Consider the following 27,488-nt stretch of genomic DNA (forward strand, 5'->3'; position numbering starts at 1 on the left):
GTTTAATACGTGCCTGATGATTGTCTGTTGAATAACTGACGAACGACTGGAACCATGACATTGAATCAGGCCACCCTGGAAGTCTCTGTGCACTCATGCCAACATGACCCTATTTTGCCCAATGCCCAAAGAAATGTCTAAAATAGCTGAAGCAGCAAGACTAGGAAATGGTTTCTCAAGAACTGGTTTGTGCTCCCCTAGGGAGGCTGTCTTTCCCTGGTCAGGACAGGTGAGCTCACCAAGAGAAGACATTGCCTGGCTGAACCATGCAATACCTGAATTCCCTGTAGTGAAGACACTCCCATGTAGAGGAAAACTCCATAGAGTACCGGCATCGGGATAAACTGAAGACGAAAGGGCAGAAAGGCCAGAAATTAAATTTGGTATCATAGCACACTCAAGATTATATAAACTTCCAAATCTCCAAGAAGGAAGCCAAGTCACAAAATCACTGCATAGATGCTGCATTCGTTTCTGCTGCCTTTACGTGACTTAGAAGTAGAAGCAAAAACAGACGCTGACAATGATAAAAAATCATTTTGTTCGGAAATGAAATGATTACACGTAAGTGTAATTTGGTCCTGGTTAAATCACAGGTCTCACATCTTCTTCTCCCCATCTGGCTCTTCCTCCTCCAGGGAAATGGGCGCGCACACACACACGCACGCACACACACACGCACGCACACACACACACACACACACACATCTCTTTTACGGAATTGAAACGTTTTAAATCTTTTCTAATCGCAGAATCATCTCCTCAGGGATTTGGTGTATTTTAATATAGACTAATAACATTTGCTTTTTTACTAACCAGAGACTTGAGGGCAGGAGTGGGGAGGTTATCTTAACAGAGAAGGAATAATTTGGGGAGAAATATCAACATTACTCTACTGCACTTGACTATACATACTTACCACATTATATCAATCTAGGTAATTTTCAAAGCAACTCTATGAGATAGAGTAATGAGGCCTATGGAATCAAGGCAAGGAAAGTCTTTTTGCAAAGACTAAACTCGACTTGCTTTTATTCTGAGGCTAAAGAACATTCCCAAACATAATTCTTCTTTGAACCAGAAAATCCCCATTGGATTTTACGTTGCTCCAGCTCTAGAGTGAGTAGACATCTCAATTTGGTGCTAACCTGGTTGGAAGAACTATTGAATGGTTTCCTAAAAGAATCCCCCTGAGACAGTTACAGGAAGGCCAGGCAGTGCCCACCACCAGGCCTTCATGGTTACATTCCCAGAGAAGCAGCGACCTTTGGGCTCCTCCAGATGGCACCTAGACCAGAGGCACCTAGGGCTGGGGACAAAGAGTAGAAGGGGGCAGGGCCATGAGGAGAGGTGGCAAGACTAAGTGGAAGGTAAGGGGACAGGAAGATGGTTCAGAATCCTTTCCCTCCTCTCCCACTTCTCACCCTTAAATAGCATTTGCAGTGCAGGCTGAGGTGGTTGACAATTCAACAAAAAGAGGGAGAAGGAGGCAAAGGAGATAAGTAAGTGCTCCGGAATGGTTGGGGCTTGCAGATAGAGCTTTCCTTTTGATTCTATTTTTCCCAGATGCAGGTCTTACACCCACAAAAAAAATTTTTTTCTCATTTTCAAGGTGGCTCCATCTGTCCAAAAATCCTCTTTTCACCCCACATGTCACACCAGCCACTGCCCATTTTTCTGTTCCACTTCACAGAAAAAAACCTCTTGAAAGAGTTGTCTGCCCACATGCCCTTTACTTCCTCACCACCTATTTACTCTCCGCCCCCGTCATTCGGCTTCTGCTCTATTGTTCCAATGAATCTGCTCTTGTCAAGTCCCGTTAGGCCTCCATGTTGCCCAACCCAATGGCCTTGATTCAGTCTTCATCTTTCCAGACAGTTTCTGACCAATCACTCCCCTTGCTTGGCTTCCCTGACATCACAGCCTGCTGGTGTCCCCCCTCCGCCGCCAGCAGCTCCTCTGAGCCTCTGTTGCTATCTCCTCTACCCAACTTCGAAATATCGGCTCTGCTTGGACTCTGCTCTTCTCTCTAGTCCTCCTCTTTTATATCTACCTTTCCCCCTCATCCACTCTTTTGGTTTTCAATACCACCGATGTGCTGTTGACTCCCACATTTATATTTTTAGCCCAGAAGCCTCCTCTAGCCTCTTCACTCAGATGCCTCCCAGACATCTCACTCAAATCTGACCACGCCCACCCCTTATAAAATCACTTCCTCCTTCATAACAGTCTTCTCCCTCTTAAATGCCATCACTCTCCACACAGATGGTCAAGTCAGAAACCTAGCAGGCATTTTGATGCTTCAATTTTCCTCACCCCATTCCATATCCAGTCGACCAGCAAGACCTTTGGATCTCCTCTGAGATATCTATGCATCCCTACTACCAACTTCCTCATCCAAGCCACCATCCCCTCTCACCTGTAACAGACTCACCAGTCTCTCTGCCTCTATTTTTCCTCAACCCTAAAAACTTATTCTCTAGATATCAGCCAGAGAGATCTTTTTAAAATACTAAATGGATCATGTCCCTCTCCTGTTAAAACCCTTCAAAGGTTACCTTTACCAGTGTCAGCGAGGCCCCGCGTGATCTGCCCCTGCCCACTCTTCAGTCTCATCTCAATGCTCTTGCCTTAACTCAACACCCTTGAGCCCTGGTATCTCCTAGAACACATATCACCATTTCCCACCTCAGGGCCTGTCTAGACTGCTTTTCTCCCTTCCCCCACGCCCTCTCCCACCACCCATGGCATGGCTGGCTCCATCTCATCTCAAATACCACCTCCTTAGAGAGGCCTTCTCTGACCATAGTAACTAAAACATCTCCCCTTAATTCTCTATAGTACTACAGAGAGTACCATGTATTTCCTTTTATCACACATCATATTCTGTAATTACCATGTTTGCTTTCTTAACTAACTTTCTTAACTACATCTTATCTGTCTTATACCACTAGAATAAATTCCTTCAGGGCAGGTATTTGTACGTGTATCTGTTTGCCATAGTGCTGTATTCCCAGCACCTAACAGAATTCCTGGCACAAATCAGGCACTCAGTATTTACCTAATGAATGAATGAACGGTTACCTTTAATATAGCTGTCATGAAGACTGAGCAGCCCATCAGCACAAAGATCATAAGGCCTGTTACTCTCTGTTCTCGGATACCCAAGAATTTGGGCTGTTCTCCAGGGGCAGAGCACTCAGATTCCAGTTTAAGGCTGTTCACATGTGTGATGGACAGGACAGTTGCAGCCACAAACCAGGGCAGGCCCATGACGGAGCAGACACCCAGCATGACGGCCACCATCAGCAGGTCCAGGTGGTAGCCACATCCTTTCTGTGGGGAAACAGAGTCTCCGTCACCATCAGTGGGCTGGCTGTAGTGGGACATAGGACAGTGAGCTAAGAGTCTCAGGCCCAAAGCAGGAAGGAGTGTATGGATAAGAAGGAAGGGGTCCAGAGATTCCAGCAGAGTCTTCCAGCCCCTCCTGGTGTGGAGGGAACAGAGAAGAAAGAGAAACCTTAGCTGGTCTTACACATGCCAATATCCGATTTTTATTCAAGTGCCCCCAGATCTCACCCTGAGTCTCACATATTCAAAGATTCATCCTTCCTTGACAGAGTAAGCAGAGACCAAGCCACATCTTGACCATTCTAGAGGGTAGACCCTACAGGAGTTGGAGATAAACAGGTTCCCACAAATCCTCCCCATTCCTTGCCAAATACGGTTGCTGCCTACTCTAGGGAAGAAAGGAATAGAGATGAGGCATGAAGCCTCTCACTAATAAATGTACTCGCACCAACCCTACCTCCCGGAATCCTTGGGCTCAAGGTTCAGTCTGGAAACCTCGATAATGGACATCAATGAGAGAATACCTGTTTCTAGGAAACAGCGGTCCAAGCCCTGACCTGAACATCAGGAACCTAAGCCCGACCCAGACCATGTGGCTACGTGGGGACCACCAGGAATTCTGCCCACCAACCTCCCTCACAGGTTTGAGAGAAGAGTAATGGACTCCAAGCTTCCTTCACATCATACAATCATGCTCTACCCTAGTTTCATCTCCAAACCATCTCTAAACCAGAGGGATTGGAAACCCCTGGAAACCCCATATGAGCTCCTCCCATGACTGATTTTATCCAGGTTCTACAGTTCCTGACCTAAACAGGCTTACCCTAAATTTTAAAAAAATATAATAGGCTGCCGTTATGAGTCCTAGGTCAGAACTTCTTGTTACCTTGAGCTTGTGTTCCTTCCTGTTAATGATGACAGCTGTGATCTGCTGGTCCATGAATATCAAAATAGTGCAGAGAAGAGCTGGGATAATTGCAGCTATCACAGTCCACCAGGGATTGGGGCCAATGGGACTAATAATCCACCCTCGATCATCCCGTGTTGGCTAAAGGGAAAAAACAAGATTTTTGTATTTTAAGTTAACTATAGTCATTAGGGCAGAACAGATCAAACGGAATCACAACAAGCACAATTCTTTTTATTCCTGAATGAGAATCCTTATTAAAAAAAAAAAAAGCATGAAACACAGGAAATCTATGGCCTTGTTCCAAATCTCCTTTTGAAAGACTCGGTCCCCAACTGTCAACTTCTTACGGAATATTCATTACTACTTCACTTCCTTCCCCTACTCTCCAAACCCCTGTGTACAGAAAAAGTGACTTTATCTCAACATTAGCCCAAGTAAAATATAATTAACAACAAAATCTGTTGTCAAAAAAGAACTTAATGACTTCCAAAGACAAATATAAATAACTTTGATTATCCTCCTCACTGCTCCCCTCCAGAAGCCGTATAATGTATGTCTACAGAACAAATAAAGGCAACACAGAGCCAGTTACATGGAGTTTCAGGGGACTGGTCCAAGGACCTCCTCCCATCAGCAGTGAAACAGGGGTCCAGGCACTAGAGACTTGAGAAAGGAGCCCAAGACTGCTGAGCATGGGGACTTGTGTGATCTAGGGCTCTCTCTGATGTCCCTGTAAGACTACTGTTCATAAACCTTATTTGGGTGTTTGTAAAATTCCTAAACTCTCCTAGATCTCAAAAAAATGCTAAGGTACTCTGAGGAAGAAAAGTTCACTTTGTTTGGCGAGTAGTGATGGAGGATAAAAGGCCAGGGGTACAAATTGGCCCAGAATTCACCAAAACTCAATGAACAAAGCAAAGACTATCACATCCAAAGTATTTGGTTCCATATTGGTTATGACTCTAGGATTCAAACACTCTTCAACAATGTCACCAAGTCCCAAATTATGAATAGCTTAGGTTCCGAAAGTTTACAGAATCTGTGTTTCCTTAGTAACAATGTTCTAAGTGGTAGTTAAATTGTTAGGTCAACACAAAAACTTATTAAACCCTGACTGACATTACCCCATCAGTAATAGTACTAGCCTTCAGATTGGGTCTTGGTCACTGGCGGCCGTGTGGTGTAATAGGGAAGAGAAGAAGGAAGAAAATTTCTTCTCTGCTTCCTGAAAGTGAGGCCTGCCAATGAGCAACACTTTCTTTGACATTCTCCCATCTCCCCTCTCGTCTCTCCTACCTCGCAGAGGCCTTCTTCCCAGATGTCCCAGAAATTCAGTGTCTTCTGACTGTCTTAAGCCTACCCATCAGGGAACATTTCCAGGGACTTCTTAATGCTCCCAGATTAGTTATTTTTACACAAAATCCATTCCTCCCGCAGGGTCAACCTCAGCCAGGTATTAGGGAAAAAGCTGACTGCACTCGTTCACACAAAGGTGAGAATGCCATATTCTAGGACGTATATAGTTTTAAAGAGGGTGTTTTTTAATCCATCAATTTCTAACTGGTGGCATTTCAGTGAATTCAACAAAATAAAATTTAAAATTTTCAAGCAATATGGAAAAAGGTATTTTTAACCAGGCCTACTTCAGAGAGAGCGAGAGAGAGAAAGGGAAGACAAGGCCAACTGTGCCGGGTGTTTACAAGATAAAGGCCTACGTTCCAGCTCCCTCCTCCTCCCCAGCCTCCCCCATTCTCTCCTCTCCTGGTTCCTCTCTGGTCCCTGAGGACGCCCAGGTTTTCTCTCCTCTCCACCCTGCGGGGACCTACGGAACTGAGCTCAGCTCTTCCATCTTCTCAGTTTACTCAGTTAGTGCCCCCAGACTGAAATAGATTTGGAGTCCCCATGTTTTGATCATTTGTTTTACTTTTTTGTATTGGTTTTTGGATAAACAGTATAGATTATAGAGAGATATACAAACAATGAATTAGGGTTGGAGAGATGTCACGATTAGTTTGGTGGGGGCCCTAGACTGAGAATGAAGCTCCTGGGCCAGCTCACCTCCTCATAGGGCAAGATTCTTGAGGGGCGGGACCGAGGCCGGCAAAGAGCCTTTTCATCCTTCCTGATACCCTTATACAGCTGATGCTCAATGACGTGCTGTTAACCAGACTTGTTCCAGAGACCCATATTTCCACAGTCTCTGGCATATATTTATGTAAATACACATATTCCATTGTTTTAAATCTTCACATATTAAAAACAATAAGTAGCATTAATGAAAATAAATAATAATTTTCACTCATTAAACAACGTCAGACGTTCTGACTTTTCTGACTTGAACTCAGTCAAGCCTGAGGAGTTTGCTTTTCTGAATGGTGAGGCATGAGAGCAACGTTCAGATTTAGAGGACTAAACAATTCATGATCAGGATGGGGAAAGGCCTCTGAAATACCTTGGGACCAGATTCTATGAAACTACGTAAGGGCATCAAGTACCCTGAGATCTGTTTACCTTGAAGACACTGGGAACTTGAAGCTTTGGTGATGGGATTCCAATCAAAAAATCAACAATCACCATTGTGAAGATAGTGAGGAAAACAGCAAAGTCACTCACCGTGGAGCGGACCTGGCACAAGAAAGGATTGGAGACGTGTTTCAGTAGGTTAAATACGATAGAAAAGACTCAGGTGTTGTAAAAGGCTTAAACATCCTCAGAAGAATGCTTTAATTTTATGGTTCAATTAATACAAGCATTTTTAAACAACAGGACACTGTTAACATGCCCAAATTCATCCCCGAAGTGTGGATAGGACGGGGGAGAATGAATCCTCTGACAAACTCTACTGGAACCCACTCCAAACTCTGAGGAGTTCTGTTTAGAGCATCTAGGCCAAGCATTTAGAGAATAGTTCTGAGAACTTAGATAAGATTTCCTGGGACCAGCAAGGTCCAGCTGTGCCAGCCGAGAACCTCACAGCAGCACCACTCCTCTTCTCTCTCAGACCCAACATCGAGTCCATCTGCAAGTCCTGTTGGCTCTGCCTTCAGCTCATGCCCAGAATCTGAGCCCTTCTCACTGCCCCCATGGCTTCCACCCAGATCAAAGGCACCAGTGACTCTTGTCTCTATAGCTGCAGCAGACTCCTAACCCTGCCTCTGTCCTTATTTAAAGCTGCTGGAGGGACTTCCCTGGTGGCGCAGTGGTTAAGAATCTGCCTGCCAATGCAGGGGACACGAGTTCGAGCCCTGGTCCAGGAAGATCCCACATGCCACGGGGCAAGTAAGCCCGTGCACCACAACTACTGAGCCTGCGCTCTGGAGCCTGTGAGCCACAACTACTGAGCCCACGCGCCACAACTACTGAAGCCTGCACGCCTAGAGCCTGCTCTCCGCAACTAGAGAAAGCCCACGTGCAGCAACGAAGACCCCATGCAACCAAAAATAAATAAATAAATACATTTTTAAAAATTAATTAATGAAAAAAAATAAAGCCGCTGGAGTGATCATTCAAAACACAAGTCAGATCACATCACTCCTCTACCCAAACCCTGAAATGGCTCCTCATTTCACTGAATTAAAAAACCCAGAGCCCTTCTTGGCCTGTGAGGCCCGCATGCATCTTTACTGCTCTGACCCAGCTCCCAGCGCTCCCTGGCTCACTCACTCTGCTCCAGCCACACAGACCTCCTTGCTGTTCCTTACTCACGCCAGACTCACTCCCACCTCAGGGCCTTTATCCTTGCTCATCCCTCTGCCTCAACTGCTTTCCCTCCAGGTAACCCTGTGGGTAGCTCCCTCTTTCACGTTCACTCAAATATCACCTTCCCCATCGGATCTTCTCTGATGCTCCTCCTTAAAAGTGGTCACCACCCTCCATCCCAGCACTTCCTGTACTCCTTTCCTACTTTATTTTTCTCCATAGCACTTACCACCATTTTGTCCCTTAGGGGACTGACTCTCCCACTCTACAGTTTAGTGTAGCTTTAATAAAATACAATGCCCCTCAAATGCCCAGTGCCCACCTTAATCCGAACTTCCAACGAGACAGAACCAAATATATCTTAGCCCCATGTAACATCACTGACACCTTCATCTGACTTTGCTTTCCTTTGAAACCTGAGGTTTCCAGCTCCCTTTCCCTGGTTTTGTTAGTTATCCTCTGAATGTTACATAAATTCTCTGAAAATGCAGCTGCCCCACCATGAAGCCCATCCTGACCAGCCTGGGGCCCAGGGCCCTTCTCTCCTCTGAACTCCTATGGCCCTTATGGCATCTAACTATTTACTACTGTCTCCTATGGGCATGGTTGCTTCATGGGTTTCCCTTTCCTATCTGATGGCAGGGACCATATAGTTTTAAAAATCATATAATAGCTTTATTGAGATACAATTCACATGTTTTACAGTTTGTTTTATTATTTTTTTTATTGAAGGACAGTTGATTTACAATGTTTCAGGTGTACAGCAAAGTGATTCAGTTCCATATATATATTCTTTTTCAGATCCTTTTCCATTATAGATTGTTACAAGATACGGAGCAGAGTTCCCTGAGCGCTACAGTAGGTCTTTGTTGTTTAATCTGTTTTGTATATAGTAGCGTGTATGTTACAGAGGTCATATTTTAAACTTCTCCTGCATCCCCCGTAGCACTCGACCCGGGCCTGAGCAAGTAGTCAGTACACAGCTGCCACTTGTTCACAATTCGTCCAGACCGGAAACACGCCCCAGAACTTACTCCATACGCGCCTCCCTTAACCACTGTGCAGGCTGACTGACGTCTGAGACTGTGTTTTCATCGTGAACGTGTGCACAGTAAATGCCTCGGCCACTGAGCCCTCACCCATTCACACATCCTGCTCTGCGAAGGCGCCCAACTGAAGACTCGCACACGCGGAGAAACCGCCCTTCCTCCTGATTGATCTCCTCCTCAAAGCAAAGACCCCTTTAGCCACTCTACGCTTGGCCTCTAATTCCACCCTGCCCAAACGAGTCACGACACAAATAATGCCATCTGCGTCAGGGAGAGACGGCTGAGGCTTCAAACCGTCATGCAGACCAAGTCAGCGATTTCATAAGCTATTGCCAGAGCCATCCCAGGGAGGAGACTCTGGGGTCCCCTACACACATCTCAAGCAATCATCCCAATTTACTATCTTCAGGAGCCAGCTCCAGCTGCTGCTCGCTACCTGCCCCAGCAGGCTGGAAATGAGACTTATCACTCTTAGAGAACACGATTACCACCTTAAACTCACCTGACACTTTCCAATCAAAACCTCTGAAGTATTAACCCCTCATCCCACACCACACATCTATGAAAGAGGCTGCTGGACACAGGAAGAAGAGAAGGCCACGGCCTCCAAAATCAGGTCATTTGGAGCTCGGCGCCTGCCAATCTACTCACAAGCACCATGAGGCCTAGAACAGGCTCTGTTATATTAGAAGTCTAACACGAAAGAAATGCAAGAGCGTGCTACCTACTCTGGTTGGGAAATAGCGGCTTGTCTTAAATGTCTTCAAGGTGCTGGAGAGGATGAAGGTGGTGAAGAATAGAATGCAGGACCAAAAGAGCACATCGGGAGTATAGGGTCCATGGTGGCCACACACAGAGCCCGTGAACTCTCCATGCATCTCCTGGCACTCCTGAAGGAACAGGCATTCCGGGTGATGAAAGGCAGGCAGGAGGGAGGAAAGAGCTGCTGAGCCCACCAGCACTGTCATCCCACGGCTGCTGGGAAGCTCAGGCTGCCTGCAGCATCTACTTGCCCTCCATGTAGTTGTGGGGCTCTTGCTTGCAGGTAGCGTGACTACTCAGAGTCCTAACTAAAACACTTTTGTAAAGGAAACCAAACGGTCTCAAGAAAACACGAGGTTCTAGGAGGGCCCTAGTAATCTGTATTATTTCTATTACAGAGGACTTCCAAACTTGAATGTTCTTCGAGCCCCACAAAACCTGGATGTGGCCCCCTACCCTCTCTGATTTCATCCGCCCACATCCTGAGTGCAGGGTCACTGGGTGGGATCGTGTGGGAGAGAAGAGAGAGGTAGTCCTCCTTTCCCTTTATGCAGAGAGAATTTTGAAGGGGAAAGGAAAGTCAGTAAGAATAGTTTAAAAAAAGCTTTATTTCTGTAAATGCCAGAGCTTGCTGAAGGGCTACCCCACTCCTACCTAGAAGGTCCCCTTAAACCTGGTGGTCACAAGACCGAGCCGCCTGGCAGCACCCAGACTTACACTAACAGTCAGGTTGGCCCAGTGGACTTCTGTTGTCACGATGTTGTGGTCCTTCCAGTACTGTAAGGTGTGATTGTTTGGGTTCTCTGGGAGAGTACACCTGCAGCTGAGGGGAGAAGAAAAAAGATTCCTAAGGGAAGTAGCCAAGTATTCAATTAAATATTTCTAGTCATGACAGGGCTACAGGCACTGCCAAAGCCCACATTATTTCTCCTTTGCCCACTTCAGATCCCTGAGGTTGGTCCTATTCATTGAGACCCAACCATATCCTGATTTTTCAGTCAATCATTACTAAAACTGGGCTCAAGTCAGCATGCGGGTCTTGGGTTAAATTGTGCTGACAACCAAGTTTGGCATCTGACGTGGTAGTTTCCTTGCTTAGTTTCTATCTTAGGCTCTTCCTATGAAATTCACTCTACATGGCAAGGAGGACCGGATACGCCGTTCAGCTCTCAACAGCGTCCCCAAGCCTAAGTATCTTGCTCCTTAAACCTGCATCACATTTTTGCTCTAAAAATCAGAGCCTCTTGGAATTATGACAGAAGCTACATTATCCCTGGTAATATCCCACTATCTTGACCATTCCCCGGCTTCCCCCGGCCTTGTCTTGCATCCAAACCAGAGCAGACCAGACCTGTCCCACTGGCCACCATGTTGCTTCCTAGTCCCAGCATGCTTCACTCCTGAACTGCCTCCCAGTATACTCAACTGATACAGCCATTCCCACCAACTTTGTTTCATCTCTGATTTTAATGAGCATGCCTTCTAAGGATATAGCATCACAGAATTAAAATTCAAAAAGATCTCAATAGGTAATAACAATAGGAGGAAATCAACAAAATGAAAATAGGGAAAGCCATAAAGTCCTACATTTAGGTATAAAAAAATCAATTCCAGACTTGGAAACAACAAAGATGTCCTTCAGTAGGTGAATGGATGTACTGTAGTACATCTAGACAATGGACTATTACTCAGTGCAATAAAGAAATGAGCTATCAAGCCATGGAAAGACACAGAAGACCTTTAAGTGCGTATTACGAAGAGAATGAAGCCAATCTGAAAAGCCTACGTACTGTTTCATCGCAACTATATGACATTGTGGAAAAGGCAAAACTATGGAGTAAAAAGATCAGTGGTTGCCAGGGGCTGGGGTGATGGGGAGGGATAAATATGAAGAGCACAGAGGATTTTTAGGGCAGGGAAACTATTCTGTAGGACACTATAGTGGCAGATATGTCATTACACATTTGTCAAAATCCACAGAATGTACAATGCCAAGAGTGAACCCTAATGTAAACTCTGGACTTTGGGTAATTATGATGTGTCACTGACTGCAACAAACATGCCACTCTGGTGAGGGATGTTGATAGTGGGGGAGGCTGTGCGTGTGTGCACAGTGGGTGTGTGGGAACTCTCTGTACTTTCGGCTCAATTCTGCTGTGATTCTAAAACTTGCTCTTAAAAGATTAAGTCTATTTAGGGACTTGCCCGGTGGCGCAGTGGTTAAGAATCCGCCTGCCAATGCAGGGGACACGGGTTCGAGCCCTGGTCCGGGAAGATCCCACATGCTGCGGAGCAACTAAGCCTGTGGGCCACAACTACTGAGCCTGTGCTCTAGAGCCCACGGGCCACAGCTACTGAAGCCCGTGCACCTAGAGCCCGTGCTCTGCAACAAGAGAAGCCACCCCAATAAGAAACCTGCGCACCGCAAAGAAGAGCGGCCCCTGCTCGCCACAACTAGAGAAAGCCCGCACCCAGCAACTAAGACCCAACGCAGCGAGGAGGAGCTTCAAAATGGCGGAAGAGTAAAACGCGGAGGTCACCTTCTTCCCCAGAGATACATGAGAAATCCATCTACACGTGGAACTGCTCCTATAGAACACTCACTGAACGCTGGCAGAAGACCTCAGACCTCCCAAAAGGCAAGAAACCCCCCACGTACCTGGGTAGGGCAAAAGAGGGAGCGGTGAAGGAGGAAAGGTCTCCACACACTAGAAGCCCCTTCACGGGCGGAGACTGCGGGTGGCGGAGGGGGGGAAGCTTCGAAGCCGCGGAGGAGAGCACAGCCACAGGGGTGCGGAGGGCAAAGCAGAGCGATTCCCTCACTGAGGATCGGTGCGACCAGCACTCACCAGCCCGAGAGGCTTGTCTGCTCACCCGCCGGGGCGGGCGGGGCTGGGAGCTGAGGCTCGGGCTTCGGTGGAGCGCAGGGAGAGGACTGGGGTTGGCGGCGTGAACACAGCCTGAGGGGGGCTAGTGCGCCACGGCTAGCCGGGAGGGAGTCCGGGGAAAAGTCTGGACCTGCTGAAGAGGCAAGAGACTTTCTTCCCTCTTTGTTTCCCGGTGCGCGAGGGGAGGGGATTCAGAGCGCCGCTTAAAGGAGCTCCAGAGACGGCGCGAGCCGCGGCTAAAAGCGCAGACCCCAGAGACGGGCATGAGACGCTAAGGCTGCTGCTGCCGCCACCAAGAAGCCTGTGTGCGAGCACAGGTCACTGTCCACACCTCCCTCCCGGGAGCCTGTGCAGCCCGCCACTGCCAGGGTCCCGGGATCCAGGAACAACTCCCCCGGGAGAACGCACGGCGCACCTCACGCTGCTGCAACGTCATGCCGGCCTCTGCCGCCGCAGGCTCAATTCGCATGCGCACCCCTCCCTCCCTCCGGCTTGAGTGAGCCAGAGCCCCCAGTCAACTGCTCCTTTAACCCCTTCCTGTCTGAGCGAAGAAGCAGACGCCCTCAGGCGACCTACATGCAGAGGCGGGGCCAAGTCCAAAGCTGAACCCCAGCAGCTGTGCGAACAAAGGAGAGAAAGGGAAATCTCTCCCAGCAGCCTCAGGAGCAGCGGATTAAAGCTCCACAGTCAATTTGATGTACCCTGCATCTGTGGAATACCTGAATAGACAAAAAATCATCCCAAATTGAGGAGGCGGACTTTGGGAGCAACGATATATTTTTTTTTTCCCTTTTTCTCTTTTTGTGAGTGTGTATGCGTATGCTTCTGTGTGTGATTTTGTCTGTATAGCTTTGCTTTTACCATTTGTCCTAGGGTTCTGTCTGGCCATTTTTTGGTTTGTTTTTGTTTTTTGTTTTTAGTATAGTTTTCAATGCTTGTTATCATTGGTGAATTTGTTTTTTGGTTTGGTTCTTTTTCTTTTTTTTTAATTACTTAAAAAATTTTTTTAATAATTATTTTTTGGTTTTTATTTTAATAACTCTTTATTTTATTTTATCTTTTTCTTTCTTTCTTTTCTCCCTTTTATTCTGAGCCGTGTGTATGAAAGGCTCTTGGTGCTCTGGCCAGGCGTCAGGGCTATGCCTCTGAGGTGGCAGAGCCAAGTTCAGGACATTGGTCCACCAGAGACCTCCCAGCTCCACGTAATATCAAATGGCACAAATCTCCCAGAGATCTCCATCTCAATGCCAAGACCCAGCTCCACTCGACCAGCAAGCTACAGTGCTGGACACCCTATGCCAAACAACTAGCAAGACAGGAACACAAGCCCACCCATTAGCAGAGAGGCTGCCTAAAATCATAATAAGGTCACAGACACCCCAAAACACACCATCAGACGTGGACCTGCCCAGCAGAAAGACAAGATCCAGCCTCATCGACCAGAACACATGCACTAGTCCCCTCCACCAGGAAGCCTACACAACCCACTGAACTAACCTTAGCCACTGGGGGCAGACACCAAAAACAAGGGGAACTATGAACCTGCAGCCTGCGAAAAGGAGACCCCAAACATAGTAAGTTAAGCAAATTGAGAAGACAGAGAAACACACAGCAGATGAAGGAGCAAGGTAAAAACTCACCAGACCTAACAAATGAAGAGGAAATAGGCAGTCTCCCTGAAAAAGAATTCAGAAAAATGATGGTAAAGGTGATCCAAAATCTTGGAAATAGAATGGAGAAAATACAAGAAACGTTTAACAAGGACCTAGAAGAACTAAAGAGCAAACAAACAGTGATGAACAACACAATAAATGAAATTAAAAATTCTCCAGAAGGGATCAATAGCAGAATAACTGAGGCAGAAGAACGGATAAGTGACCTGGAAGATAAAATAGTGGAAATAACTACTGCAGAGCAGAATAAAGAAAAAAGAATGAAAAGAATTGAGGACAGTCTCAGAGATCGCTGGGACAATATTAAACACACCAACATTCAAATTATAGGGGTCCCAGAAGAAGAAGAGAAAAAGAAAGGGACTGAGAAAATATTTGAAGAGATTATAGTTGAAAACTTCCCTAATATGGGAAAGGAAATAGTTAATCAAGTCCAGGAAGCACAGAGAGTCCCATACAGGATAAATCCAAGGAGAAACATGCCAAGACACATATTAATCAAACTATCGAAAATTAAATACAAAGAAAACATATTAAAAGCAGCAAGGGAAAAACAACAAATAACACATAAGGGAATCCCCATAAGGTTAACAGCTGAACTTTCAGCAGAAACTCTGCAAGCCAGAAGGGAGTGGCAGGATATATTTAAAGTGATGAAAGGGAAAAACTTACAACCAAGATTACTCTATCCAGCAAGGATTTCATTCAGATTTGATGGAGAAATTAAAACCTTTACAGACAAGCAAAAGCTAAGAGAATTCAGCACCACCAAACCAGCTTTACAACAAATGCGAAAGGAACTTCTCTAGGCAGGAAACACAACAGAAGGAAAAGACCTACAATAACAAACCCAAAACAATTAAGAAAATGGTAATAGGAACATACTTATCGATAATTACCTTAAATGTAAATGGATTAAATGCTCCAACCAAAAGACACAGACTGGCTGAATGGATACAAAAACAAGACCTGTATATATGCTGTCTACAAGAGACCCACTTCAGACCTAGAGACACATACAGACTGAAAGTGAGGGGATAGAACAAGATATTCCATGCAAACGGAAATCAAAAGAAAGCTGGAGTAGTAATTCTCATATCACACAAAATAGACTTTAAAACAAAGACTATTACAAGAGACAAAGAAGGACACTACATAATGATCAAGGGAGGATCAATCCAAGAAGAAGATATAACAATTGTAAATATTTACGCACCCAACATAGGAGCACCTCAGTACATAAGGCAAATACTAACAGCCATAAAAGGGGAAAATGACAGTAACACAATCATAACAGGGGACTTTAACAACCCACTTTCACCAATGGACAGATCATCCAAAATGAAAATAAATAAGGAAACACAAGCTTTAAATGATACATTAAACAAGATGGGCTTAATTGATATTTAAAGGACATTCCATCCAAAAACAACAGAATACACTTTCTTCTCAAGTGCTCATGGAACATTCTCCAGGATAGATCATATCTTGAGTCACAAAAGAAGCCTTGGTAAATTTAAGAAAATTGAAATCGTATCAAGTATCTTTTCCGACCACAACGCTATGAGACTAGATATCGATTACAGGAAAAAAATCTGTAAAAAATACAAACACATGGAGGCTAAACAATACACTACTTAATAACGAAGACATCACTGAAGAAATCAAAGAGGAAATCAAAAAATACCTAGAAACAAATGACAATGAAAACACGAAACCCAAAACCTATGGGATGCAGCAAAAGCAGTTCTAAGAGGGAAGTTGAGAGCAATACAATCCTACCTTAAGAAACAAGAAACATCTCAAATAAAAAACCTAACCTTACACCTAAAGCAATTAGAGAAAGAAGAACCAAAAATCCCCAAAGTTAGCAGAAGGAAAGAAATCATAAAGATCAGATCAGAAATAAATGAAAAAGAAATGAAGGAAATGATAGCAAAGATCAATAAAATTAAAAGCTGGTCTTTGAGAAGATAAACAAAATTGATAAACCATTAGCCAGATTCATCAAGAAAAAAAGGGAGAAGACTCAAATCAATAGAATTAGAAATGAGAAAGGGGAAGTAACAACTAACACTGCAGAAATACAAAGGATCATGAGAGATTACTGCAAGCAACTATATACCAATAAAATGGACAACCTGGAAGAAATGGACAAATTCTTAGAAAAGCACAACCTTCCAAGACAGAACCAGGAAGAAATAGAAGATATAAACAGACCAATCACAAGCACTGAAATTGAAACTGTGATTTAAAATCTTCCAACAAACAAAAGCCCAGGACCAGATGGCTTCACAGGTGAATTCTATCAAACATTTAGAGGAAAGCTAATACCTATCCTTCTCAAACTCTTCCAAAACACAGCAGAGGAAGGAACACTCCCAAACTCATTCTACAAGCCCACCATCACCCTGATACCAAAACCAGACAAAGATGTCACAAAAAAAGAAAACTACAGGGCAATATCACTGATGAACATAGATGCAAAAATCCTCAACAAAATACTATCAAACAGAATCCAACAGCACATTAAAAGGATCATACACCATGATCAAGTGGGGTTTATCCCAGGAATGCAAGGATTCTTCAATATATGCAAATCAATCGATGTGATACACCATATTAACAAATTGAAGGAGAAAAACCATATGATCATCTCAATAGATGCAGAGAAAGCTTTCGACAAAATTCAATACCCATTTACGATAAAAACCCTCCAGAAAGTAGGCATAGAGGGAACTTACCTCAACATAATAAAGGCCATATATGACAGGCCCACAGCCAACATCATACTCAATGGTGAAAAACTGAAACCATTTCCACTAAGATCAGGAACAAGACAAGGTTGCCCACTCTCACCACCATTATTCAACATAGTTTTGGAATTTTTTGCCACAGTAATCAGAGAAGAAAAAGAAATAAAAGGAATCCAAATCGGAAAAGAAGAAGTAACGCTGTCACTGTTTGCAGATGACATGATACTATACATAGAGAATCCTAAAGATGCTACCAGAAAACTACTAGAGCTAATCAATGAATTTGGTAAAGTAGCAGGATACAAAATTAACACACAGAAATCTCTTGCATTCCTATACACTAATGATGAAAAATCTGAAAGTGAAATTAAGAAAACACTCCCAGGGGCTTCCCTGGTGGCGCAGTGGGGGGAATCAGGCTCCCAGACTTCAGACTATACTACAAAGCTACAGTAATCAAGACAGTATGGTACTGGCACAAAAACAGAAATATAGATCAATGGAACAGGATAGAAAGCCCAGAGGTAAACGCACGCACATATGGTCACCTTATCTTTGATAAAGGAGGCAAGAATATACAGTGGAGAAAAGACAGCCTCTTCAATAACTGGTGCTGGGAAGACTGGACAGGTACATGTAAAAGTATGAAATTAGAACACTCCCTAACACCCTGCACAAAAATAAACTCAAAATGGATTAAAGAGGGCTTCCCTGGTGGCGCAGTGGTCGAGAGTCTGCCTGCTGATGCAGGGGACACGGGTTCGTGCCCCGGTCCGGGAAGATCCCACATGCCACAGAGCGGCTGGGCCTGTGAGCCATGGCCGATGAGGCTGTGCGTCCGGAGCCTGTGCTCCGCAACAGGAGAGGCCAGAGCAGTGAGAGGCCCGCGTACCGCAAAAAAAAAAAAATGGATTAAAGACCTAAATGTAAGGCCAGACACTATCAAACTCTTAGAGGAAAACAGGCAGAACACTCTATGACATAAATCACAGCAAGATCCTTTTTGACCCACCTCCTAGAGAAATGGAAATAAAAACAAAAATAAACAAATGGGACCTAATGAAACTTAAAAGCTTTTGCGCAGCCAAGGAAACCATAAACAAGACGAAAAGACAACCCTCAGAATGGGAGAAAATTTTTGCAAATGAAGCGACAGACAAAGGATTAATCTCCAAAATTTACAAGCAGCTCATGCAGCTCAATATCAAAAAAACAAACAACCCAATCCAAAAATGGGCAGAAGACCTAAATAGACATTTCTCCAAAGAAGATATACAGACTGCCAACAAACACATGAAAGGATGCTCAACATCACTAATCATTAGAGAAATGCAAATCAAAACTACAGTGAGGTATCACCTCACACCGGTCAGAATGGCCATCATCAAAAATCTACAAACAATAAATGCTGGAGAGAGTGTGGAGAGAAGGAAACCCTCATACACTGTTGGTGGGAATGTAAATTGATACAGCCACTATGGAGAACAGTATGGAGGTTCCTTAAAACCTAAAAATAGAACTACCATACGACCCAGCAATCCCACTGCTGGACATATATACCCTGAGAAAACCATAATTCAAAAAGAGTCATGTACTACAATGTTCATTGCAGCTCTACTTACAACAGCCAGGACTTGGAAGCAACCTAAGTGTCCATCAACAGATGACTGGATAAAGAAGATGTGGCACATATATACAATGGAATATTACTTAGCCATAAAAAGAAACGAAATTGAGTTATTTGTAGTGAGGTGGATGGACCTAGAGTCTGTCACACAGAGTGAAGTAAGTCAGAAAGAGAAAAACAAATACCATACGCTAACACATATATATGGAATCTTAAAAAAAAAATGGTCATGAAGAACCTAGGGGCAAGATGGGTATAAAGACGCAGACCTACTAGAGAATGGACTTGAGGACACCAGGACGGGGGAGGGTAAGCTGGGACAAAGTGAGAGAGCGGTAGTGTATATATGGACATATATACACTACCAAATGTAAAATAGATAGCTAGTGGGAAGCAGTCGCGTAGCACAGGGAGGGCAGCTCAGTGCTTTGTGACCAGCTAGAACGGTGGGATAGGGAGTGAGACTCAAGAGCAATGAGATATGGGGATATATGTATATGTATAACTGATTCACTTTGTTATAAAGCAGAAAGTAACACACCGCTGTAAAGCAATTATACTCCAATAAAAATGTTAAAAAAAAACCCAATGCAGCCTAAATAAATAAATTTATTATTTTTTTTAAATTAAGTCTATTTAAAAAATCAGTTCCACACATATTAACATAAAATCACTTGAAGAGTTGGGGAGTTCTAGCTTCATATCAGCTCTATATGAATCGACAGTGGAATGAAATGGAAATATAAGAAAAATACCATCTTGAGCTTTATTAACAAAGAACTACAGTATCCAGATTCAAAGTCTACTCAGTCCAGAGCTGGTCACTTTTGTCTGTCTTCTCCCACTAGAATATAGCCTCATGAGGGTAGATCCTTTGTCTGTCATGTTCACCGTTATGTTTCCAGAACCTAAACAGTGCCTGGCACATAGTAGGTGCTCAACAAATATTTGTTAAATGAATAAATGAATGATTAAAAAAGGTCAAAGAATGAACCTTACTCCAATGCCAATGGGCAATCCAGAGCTCTAATGCCAATCAGCAGTCCACTAGCTTCAAAGATTATACTCCCTAATGGTGATTATTCTGTAATAAAATCATTTTTAAATTCTAATGCATGTTTTATGAGTCCTGATTTTTAAAGGGTGAATGAAAGGATAGCTAGAATCTAGAAAAGTGTATCTGTGGCTGGCTGGCAGGCACTTCCATGCAGTGTGCCTTCTGCTCAGGCAGTTTCACATTGACATTGTTCACTTCACAACCAGACCTTCCACATCAGAATGGTACAGCCAGAAGGAGGGAACTTGATGTTCAAAGCTAAAGGATGAGGAGAATTCTATTTAGTCATAATTTGGAGAAGACTATTCCAGAGAAGAAATGTTTATAGGACCAGACTCTCCTAGAGGGTTGAAAACACAGCCAAATACTATGTCCCTTTTCCAAATGATCCAAACCATACTGAATAACCGAAGAAAATACAATCTCTTGCGTTGAAATCTAGGTAAATAAGTAGATTTCTAGATCTTTAGCATACAGAGTAAGAGACCTGTGGATCTGTAAGGAATTATTAATATTCTCTACCTGATAATGCCTAAGAGTAGCCTATATATACTTAGAGAGATCTTGATGTGGTCCAAGGCCTCACAAGTCCTTGCAAAAGAAGTTCTTCCCAACAACTAACTTGAATTCTCCCTGCTACATTTGCAGCCTACTTTTGTCTTAATGCCTGGACCCAAAAGACATGCTCTGGAAAGCATTTCTCAAGTCCCCTCTAAGGTTCACTCTTAATCCATCTTCCCCATCATCACTTTTGACTGTTCTCCTCTGGCAGGCCCCCAGGTCTCCACGTCATGTCTGAGCTCTGTTTCCCAGAGGGCCAAGACACTTCCTTAACAGAAGCTACAAGTACTGCCTGGCACACTACCTCAGCCATTATACTCAGGTCCTTCACTTTATTTTTTAAAAAAAGAAGCAGCAGAAAGCATACTTACTAATACAGGCTAAGGTGGTCCAGCTGACTGTGCATGTGGATGGGGTAGGTCTCTGCCAGGTGAATCAGCTTTTCTATTGCTTCATAGATGAAAATAATGCAAATCAGGGAGGCAAACGCTTCTTCAGTGAAGCGGGTAATGTAGCAGACAAGGGAACTGGCGTCAGTTGCCACAAGGACAATACACAGGAAGGCGGTCCACAGTCCGATACAAGCTCGCAGGGAGAGGTATGAAAGAGCATAGTCTCTGAAACAAAACCAAAGTTCATCAAAAATCAGGGGTGGATGGCATTACATTCTGACCCGTTGCATTGGAGGCAAAGGGTCAGAAACGTGGTTAGTTCATCTCTTATTATCACTTCCAGTACTGCAACCCAGTTTGTCCCTAATTCTGACTGCACTTCGCTCCTGAAGGCTGCCCTGGGATGGTGTGACAAAGATTTGCTTTATGGGTGGTATTTGCCACAGCAACGACAGAGACAGTGGAGGAGGTGGAAGTTGTCCGCCACACACTTCTGCCATCACTGCCCGACGTGATTAAGATCCTATTCTTGCAGTTAAGAAAAAAGAGCTGGCCCTTGTGGACATACTGTATAGCACAGGGAACTCTACCTAATGCACTGTGGTAACCTAAATGGGAGGGAAGTCCAAAAGGGAGCGGATATCTGTATGCGTATGGCTGATTCATTTTGTTGTGCAGTGAAGGCTAACACAACAGTGTAAAGCAGCCCTACTCCAATAAAAAGTAATAAAATTTAAAAAATGGACTGGAAATGGAAATGGAGGAGTTTGGATTAGCTAGGGAAAGTGTTTTTAAAGATAAAAAGTCAAGACTTCAATAGTGGTTGAAGGACATTAATAAACCTCTTTAAGGCCAAGAGATCTGCTATTTTAGGTATGGTCCTTCCTGGGGGCAGGGCAACAGACCAAACAATGCTCTTTGCCTACTTACACTCACCTAGGACCCTGACATTCAATCCTAACAGCACACTAACACATCCAGATAGAGTTTTCAGAAAACCAAATGTCTTACTTGCAGAATTTGAACAAAATCTTTTCAAACACAAGCACTGGCCCAGTACTTCCAAGGATGGTGAGAGCCTGTCCGGCAAACAAGGAATAGGCAATCCCAGTCATGGAGGCTCCAAACAAGGATTCAATTGCACTCTGAGAGGGGAAGAAAAGATTATCCCTGAGTCCACAGGCCATCTGCAGTGAGTGATGCAGGCTTATGTTCAGCCCCAACTCAGCTCTCCGGTGTGCCTGACAAGCCATTTGCTTGTATTTCGTCTTAGCAAGAGTGATGTGTACACAGTCTAATCCTCCTGTAGATGGATACCACTTTGATAATTCAGGTGCCCAAATCCATCCACATGTGATTCCTTAACTAAGTCCTGTTCTGCATGACTCAATTCAGTATTTATAAATATACATAGAAAAGCACAATGATACCATTCACACTACGGGCTGTCATACAGAGTCACCTTAAATCTTATTTGCATATGACATTGATATATCATTTTCCATCCTGGGAGCAATGGGCAGTGCAACTGGGCAATCCGTTACTGAAATTGATATTCAAGCAGAAGAGGGTCTGTTCTAAAGGGAGAGCTGTGCTGCTGGCTGGCATGAGGTCAGAAGACCACAGTAATTCAGTAGGAAGAATCCAATCTCCTCAGTCCTCGCCCAGGGAACTTTCCCCCCCAGTGGACTTGGCGGCCATCATAAAATTTTTACTCTTGTTTGGGACCATGAGAAGTGGTTAAAAGTTCTTACTATGCGCCCCTCAGTGGCTTCTCCGAGCAATCCCCCAAAGGTGATGACAGGTGACATGCAGGCACAGTACAGGAACAGAAAGGAGGCCAAACACTGTAAGCTGAGTGCATCCCGGTAGTCGCTCCAGTACCAGGGGGCCTTCCGCTTGATGTCCAGCACCAAGCCCCCAAACAGCCTGCGGAAACATGGCAGACAGGCCTCTAACGCAGTCCCTCTCCCAGGAAAGCGTGTCAACAGCACACATCTGAAAGCACTTCAGATGTGCTCTGAATTAGAGGTAATATTTTGGCTTCAATGTGACCCCAAGTTCAAGAGATCTCTCTGGGGCCAGCACGGATTCTATCTGCTACCAATCGCATGAGTTTGAATGACTATCCCAAGCATAAAAGGAATTAATTCGGGTGTGCATATTACCCATTCAGTAAAAAGTTCCCAAAATTCAACATGAAATTAAGTATTAGCTTCAAACTTCAAGTTCTGAGATGTTAGGAAGAAAGGTACAAAAGCTTCAGGGTATTAAAATTGTTAGTTTTATTATACATTTTCTAGATTAAAAAGCCCCTATCACATGCACTTTCTTACTCTGAACAACTACCCACCTTACTCTTGAGAAATTAGCATAATAATTCATTCATGCAGTTGACAAGTAGTAGCAGATACTTCATGCCAGGCACTGTGCCAGGTATTGGAGATGCAGCAGTAGCAAGGCAAACACAGCCCTTCTCTCTAGGACCAACAATCTAGTGCAGGGGACAGGCAGTGTTGTGAGGGAGCAAATGGCAGCAAAGAACAGGGACGGGCATTACAGTGGGGACTGGAGAATGAACCAGGAGTTAGCCAGATGAGGCAGCGGGGCTGGCATGGATGACACCTAGGGATGAGAGCGCATGGCGGGCTCAAGGTGCTGAGTTATAGCTGGATAAGACAGGGTGAGGGGCAAAAACCAATAGACAAAGCTGGAGATGCTGGAAAAGCTGGGTCACAAAGGCCTTGTAAAAAAGGAATTAGAACTTGATCCCAATTATGTGTCAAGTACTGAAGGACTGTAAACAGGGAAGCAGCATAAGTAAGCAGGCATTCTGGAAGGATCCCTCTGATGGGGGTGTAATGAGTGGAACGTAGGGCAAGACAGGAGGCTGTGGATTGGAAAGAGGAGAAGTGTGTGTATTCAAGGGCTAATCAGGAGGCAGAATTAACAGGACTTGGTGGCAGGACCTCAGGACCCCTCTCCACTTCCCAAGCATGAGACAGATCGAGAGCAAGGTGTCCTACACCAAGGAGGAGGAGTATTCCCAGACTGGGGCACTTTTGCTAAGAGTAGAATCGCTGCACCAGGGTAAAAGCTGTTAGGTGAGTAACAAAGAGAGCCATTCAGCGTTCTACAGGACAAATTACCTAGTTTCTTCTACACATGAATGACATAGGAAGAAAAAGGAGGAGAGCTGTTACAGAATGGGAACATAAAAACCAAATGCAAACCTCCACTGGATCCTATGCCAAACAAATGAACTCTAAAAAGATGTCGCTAAGACAACCACAAAAAGGTGAATATGGACTGAGCATGAGACAATTTAAAGAATTATTGTTAATTTTGTTAGATTTCATAATGGCATAATAGCCGTTTTTCAAAATGTCCTTATCGGACAGGGATACCTGCTCAAGTAGTTACAGGGGAAATGACATGCTACTGGTGATGTGGTTTAAAATAATCTAGAAAACAAAAACAAAACAATTAAGTGGGGGAGAAATAGATGAAACAAGATTGGCAAAATGTTGATAACTATTGATGGTCACGTGGGGGGTTCATTACACTGTCCTCTCCTCTTGTTTATGTTTGAAATTTTCTATAATAAAAAACTAAAAAAACAAAAACAAAAAAACCGAGCTACTCTCTCATGAAAGGAGGCTTGGCTAGCTCCTTCTTTCTCTTTGCCCTGTGTCACACAAGGCCTGGGACTGTATGCCCGGGGAGAAGGCCCAGGCAGCTCTCTTTCTCCATTCAAAAGCACATCCTGTTCTATTTGACCCACTTGCTCTTTTCCTCTGGTTTGAGGGGCACAGTTGGGATTCATCCTTCTTCACCTTACAGCAGTAACATCACAATCTGGGTCTGGGTTGAGGGGAGAAAGGCAAAGCCAGCCTTGTGACCTGCTTTGGTTTTAGCCTGTCTAGCAAACCTGAGGTAAGGAGCCATCCATAGGGTCTAACCTAGAGCATAAGAGTTCCGCCTCAGGGTTTGGGACCAAGGTTACAGTCTGTAATAAAATGTCACTTGGTCCTGCTTTCTCCTCTGAGTGGATAGCCCCTCAAGGACCTTACGGGCAACTGTGATTAGTCTGGGGCAAGATTCAAGTGTTTCTAGGTCCTTAGCCAACATAGCATCTTTAGCACCGTGTGACTATCACCTCCCAATCACCAGTGACCTTCCTCTGAAGGGTATTATTCTGGGAGAATTACCTTCTACAGTAATGAGCCTCACCCTATGATGCTGCCATGATTGGTCCTCCTGGATGTGGGAGGCTCATTATTCAGGGAGGAGTGTCTGTGAGTAATGGGCAAAAGATTTATGTGAAACGGACGGATGAGAAGCCACAGAAAGGAAGGACATCTGTCTGCCTAGTGATTGAAAGGAGAGAGAAAAGATCTGAGGCTCCTATTGATGGTATAAATTAACAGAATGATTTCCGAATACTGTTTATGGCGTCAGCCTCATCCCTCACTCACACAGACCGTAACAGCTCATCTAGCACAGATAGTAATCAGACACGGATGCTTCCCTCCACGTTTGGGACTCCCTTTCCCTTTCAACACTACCCTTGGTGTTCAAGTTGGGGTGGGGGGGGATGGGCAGGAGGCACACAGGGATATGAATTTAAGCTTGATGCAAGAAAGGACTTACCCGTGTAGAGGGTCCCTAGGCTCTGGAGCACTGACTTAGGAAGCCCTCTCAGGAGGGCTTTAGGGACAGGCCAGCCATCCATTTGTCTGCTGTGCTTTGGAAGAAACCTGTTTGAAGTGTGGGGGGCGATCATCGAGACAGCAGCTCCTGATTCTTCTCTTTCATCAACCCTTCCCAAACGTGGCCTCCCCAGTGAGGTACACAAATGTACCTTGGAAAACCCGTTTGCAGAGTATCCTCTCTGCCATGAAGCTTCTGGCCTAGGAACACTCTAGTCAGACTTTCCTCTTCGTTCTATGTAGGAATGCCTTGGCATCATGGCCTATGTCAACATCAGGGAGGCCCAAGACACTGTCTCAGCCCTGGCTTGGCAGGTCAGATCATACACAACTCAGACCGTTCTCAACTTTGCCTCCTTTCCCATCTTCTTAGAGCCCACACGACCGCATCTTAAATACCTCTCCATCCGACAAGGATGGTACCCCCAGGTTGTGCCCCACCTCAGAGAAACACAGCTAAAGGTATGAAGAATTATAAAGCCCAGGCTAACGCATCTTTACTCGGTGAAGTCCAGGAAGGTCCAGAAAATTCTAGGATGTCCATCTGCAGGGGAAGGTTCACGTTCACCCCTACGTAATTTGAGATTGGGAAAAGAGCCAGAGCTGGCATGAACTATGATCCCCAATATGAGCATTAGGTCACCTGGACTAAAAGGCTACAAGGGGAGGAAGGTCATGTGTCTTGAGGACTGAGGAAAACTTCTGGAGCTCAGGAAGAGGCAGCATCTCCCACAGTAAGCCGAGTGAGGCTCTGAGTCCAGATGACCCTTCCTTTCAGCTTTGTCAATTCCAGCAGCTCCTCACTCAACATTATGGGAGAACTTCCTCAAACCCCATTTGAGTTTGTGAGTAAAGGTACCTGGGGTTGCTGATTAAGTGTATGTTGGTCCTGGCTCTACGGGATTTTCTTTTGGGATGATAGGCACCATTTCCAAGATTCTATAACTGTTGAGATCCAACCTAATGAGCTCCCAAACCCCCATGTGGAATTGATTATAAGCGACTGCCCGCCTAGTTTATTCTCCTCTTTCTGACACCGAAAGAAAGATGAGATCTCACCTCTGCATGGATTATGTGTTTGGAGGAAAGCTGTTGGCTTTACAGTCAAAAGGATAAATCATAACTCTGAAATTCTATCAAATCCAAACCCAAGACCTTTCCCTTAAAAAACACCACCTTGGGCTTCCCTGGTGGCGCAGTGGTTGAGTGTCCGCCTGCTGATGCAGGGGACGTGGGTTCAGGCCCCGGTCCGGGAGGATCCCACATGCTGTGGAGCGGCTGGGCCCATGAGCCATGGCCACTGAGCCTGCGCGTCCGGGGCCTGTGCTCCGCAGCGGGAGAGGCCACAGCAGTGAGAGGCCTGCGTACCGCAAAAAAAAAAAAAAAAAAAACCACCACCTTAGGACTTCCCTGGTGGTGCAGTGGTTAAGAATCCGCCTGCTAATGCAGGGGACACGAGTTCGAGCCCTGGTCCGGGAAGATCCCACATGCCGCGGAGCAACTAAGCCCGTGCGCCACAACTACTGAGCCTGTGCTCTAGAGTCCGCGAACCACAACTACTGAAGCCCTCGCACCTAGAGCCCGTGCTCCTCAACAAGAGAAGCCACCGCAGTGAGAGGCCTACGCACTGCAACGAAGAGTAGCCCCCGCTCGCCGCGAGTAGAGAAAGCCCACACGCAGCAATGAAGACCCAATGCAGCCAAAAATAAATAAATAAATTTAAAAAAAACACCACTTCATCTAAGACAGTCTCAATCCTGGAAACTATTCTAAAGACAGATGCTTCCTTCGAACTGCTTCTCCATACCAGGCCTCCCCACCCAATTCGGACCTCTTCCAACTGTAAAGAAAATGTGAAACTTACTCTTGGAGCTTGCTCCCTCTTTTCAGTGACCCCTTCCATCAAAAGGCTCCTCCTTTCCTCCGGTGATCCCTCCCCAGAGCCCAGTTATCCTTCCCCGCCCTCTAATACATTCCTTCAACCAGATGCATACTCCCCATCAGGACACTGCTGCTTCTCAGTCTCCTCTCCTTTCTCTCCCTGAATTTGC

General features: G+C 44.9%; 1 protein-coding gene across 4 annotated transcripts in view; it reads right to left on the reverse strand.

Annotated features, from left to right (window-relative positions):
- Positions 1 to 27,488, reverse strand: part of SLC4A8 (solute carrier family 4 member 8) — a 100,454-nt gene that overhangs the window by 11,579 nt on the left and 61,387 nt on the right. For 2 of the 4 annotated variants that reach the window (XM_060166196.1, XM_060166195.1), the window contains exons 16-23: positions 22,480 to 22,654; positions 21,737 to 21,870; positions 20,705 to 20,950; positions 10,489 to 10,594; positions 6,773 to 6,886; positions 4,238 to 4,399; positions 3,085 to 3,336; positions 276 to 344 (exon numbers count right to left, since the gene is read on the reverse strand). In XM_060166196.1, the coding sequence (XP_060022179.1) occupies positions 276 to 344; positions 3,085 to 3,336; positions 4,238 to 4,399; positions 6,773 to 6,886; positions 10,489 to 10,594; positions 20,705 to 20,950; positions 21,737 to 21,870; positions 22,480 to 22,654 (1,258 nt within the window). Of the gene's footprint in view, positions 1 to 275; positions 345 to 3,084; positions 3,337 to 4,237; positions 4,400 to 6,772; positions 6,887 to 9,737; positions 9,900 to 10,488; positions 10,595 to 20,704; positions 20,951 to 21,736; positions 21,871 to 22,479; positions 22,655 to 27,488 lie in introns of all 4 variants that reach the window. The other 2 variants (XM_060166194.1, XM_060166197.1) reach the window with 2 other exon arrangements.

This window comes from Lagenorhynchus albirostris, chromosome 11, assembly GCF_949774975.1.
Source record: "Lagenorhynchus albirostris chromosome 11, mLagAlb1.1, whole genome shotgun sequence".
Lineage (NCBI taxonomy): Eukaryota > Metazoa > Chordata > Mammalia > Artiodactyla > Delphinidae > Lagenorhynchus > Lagenorhynchus albirostris.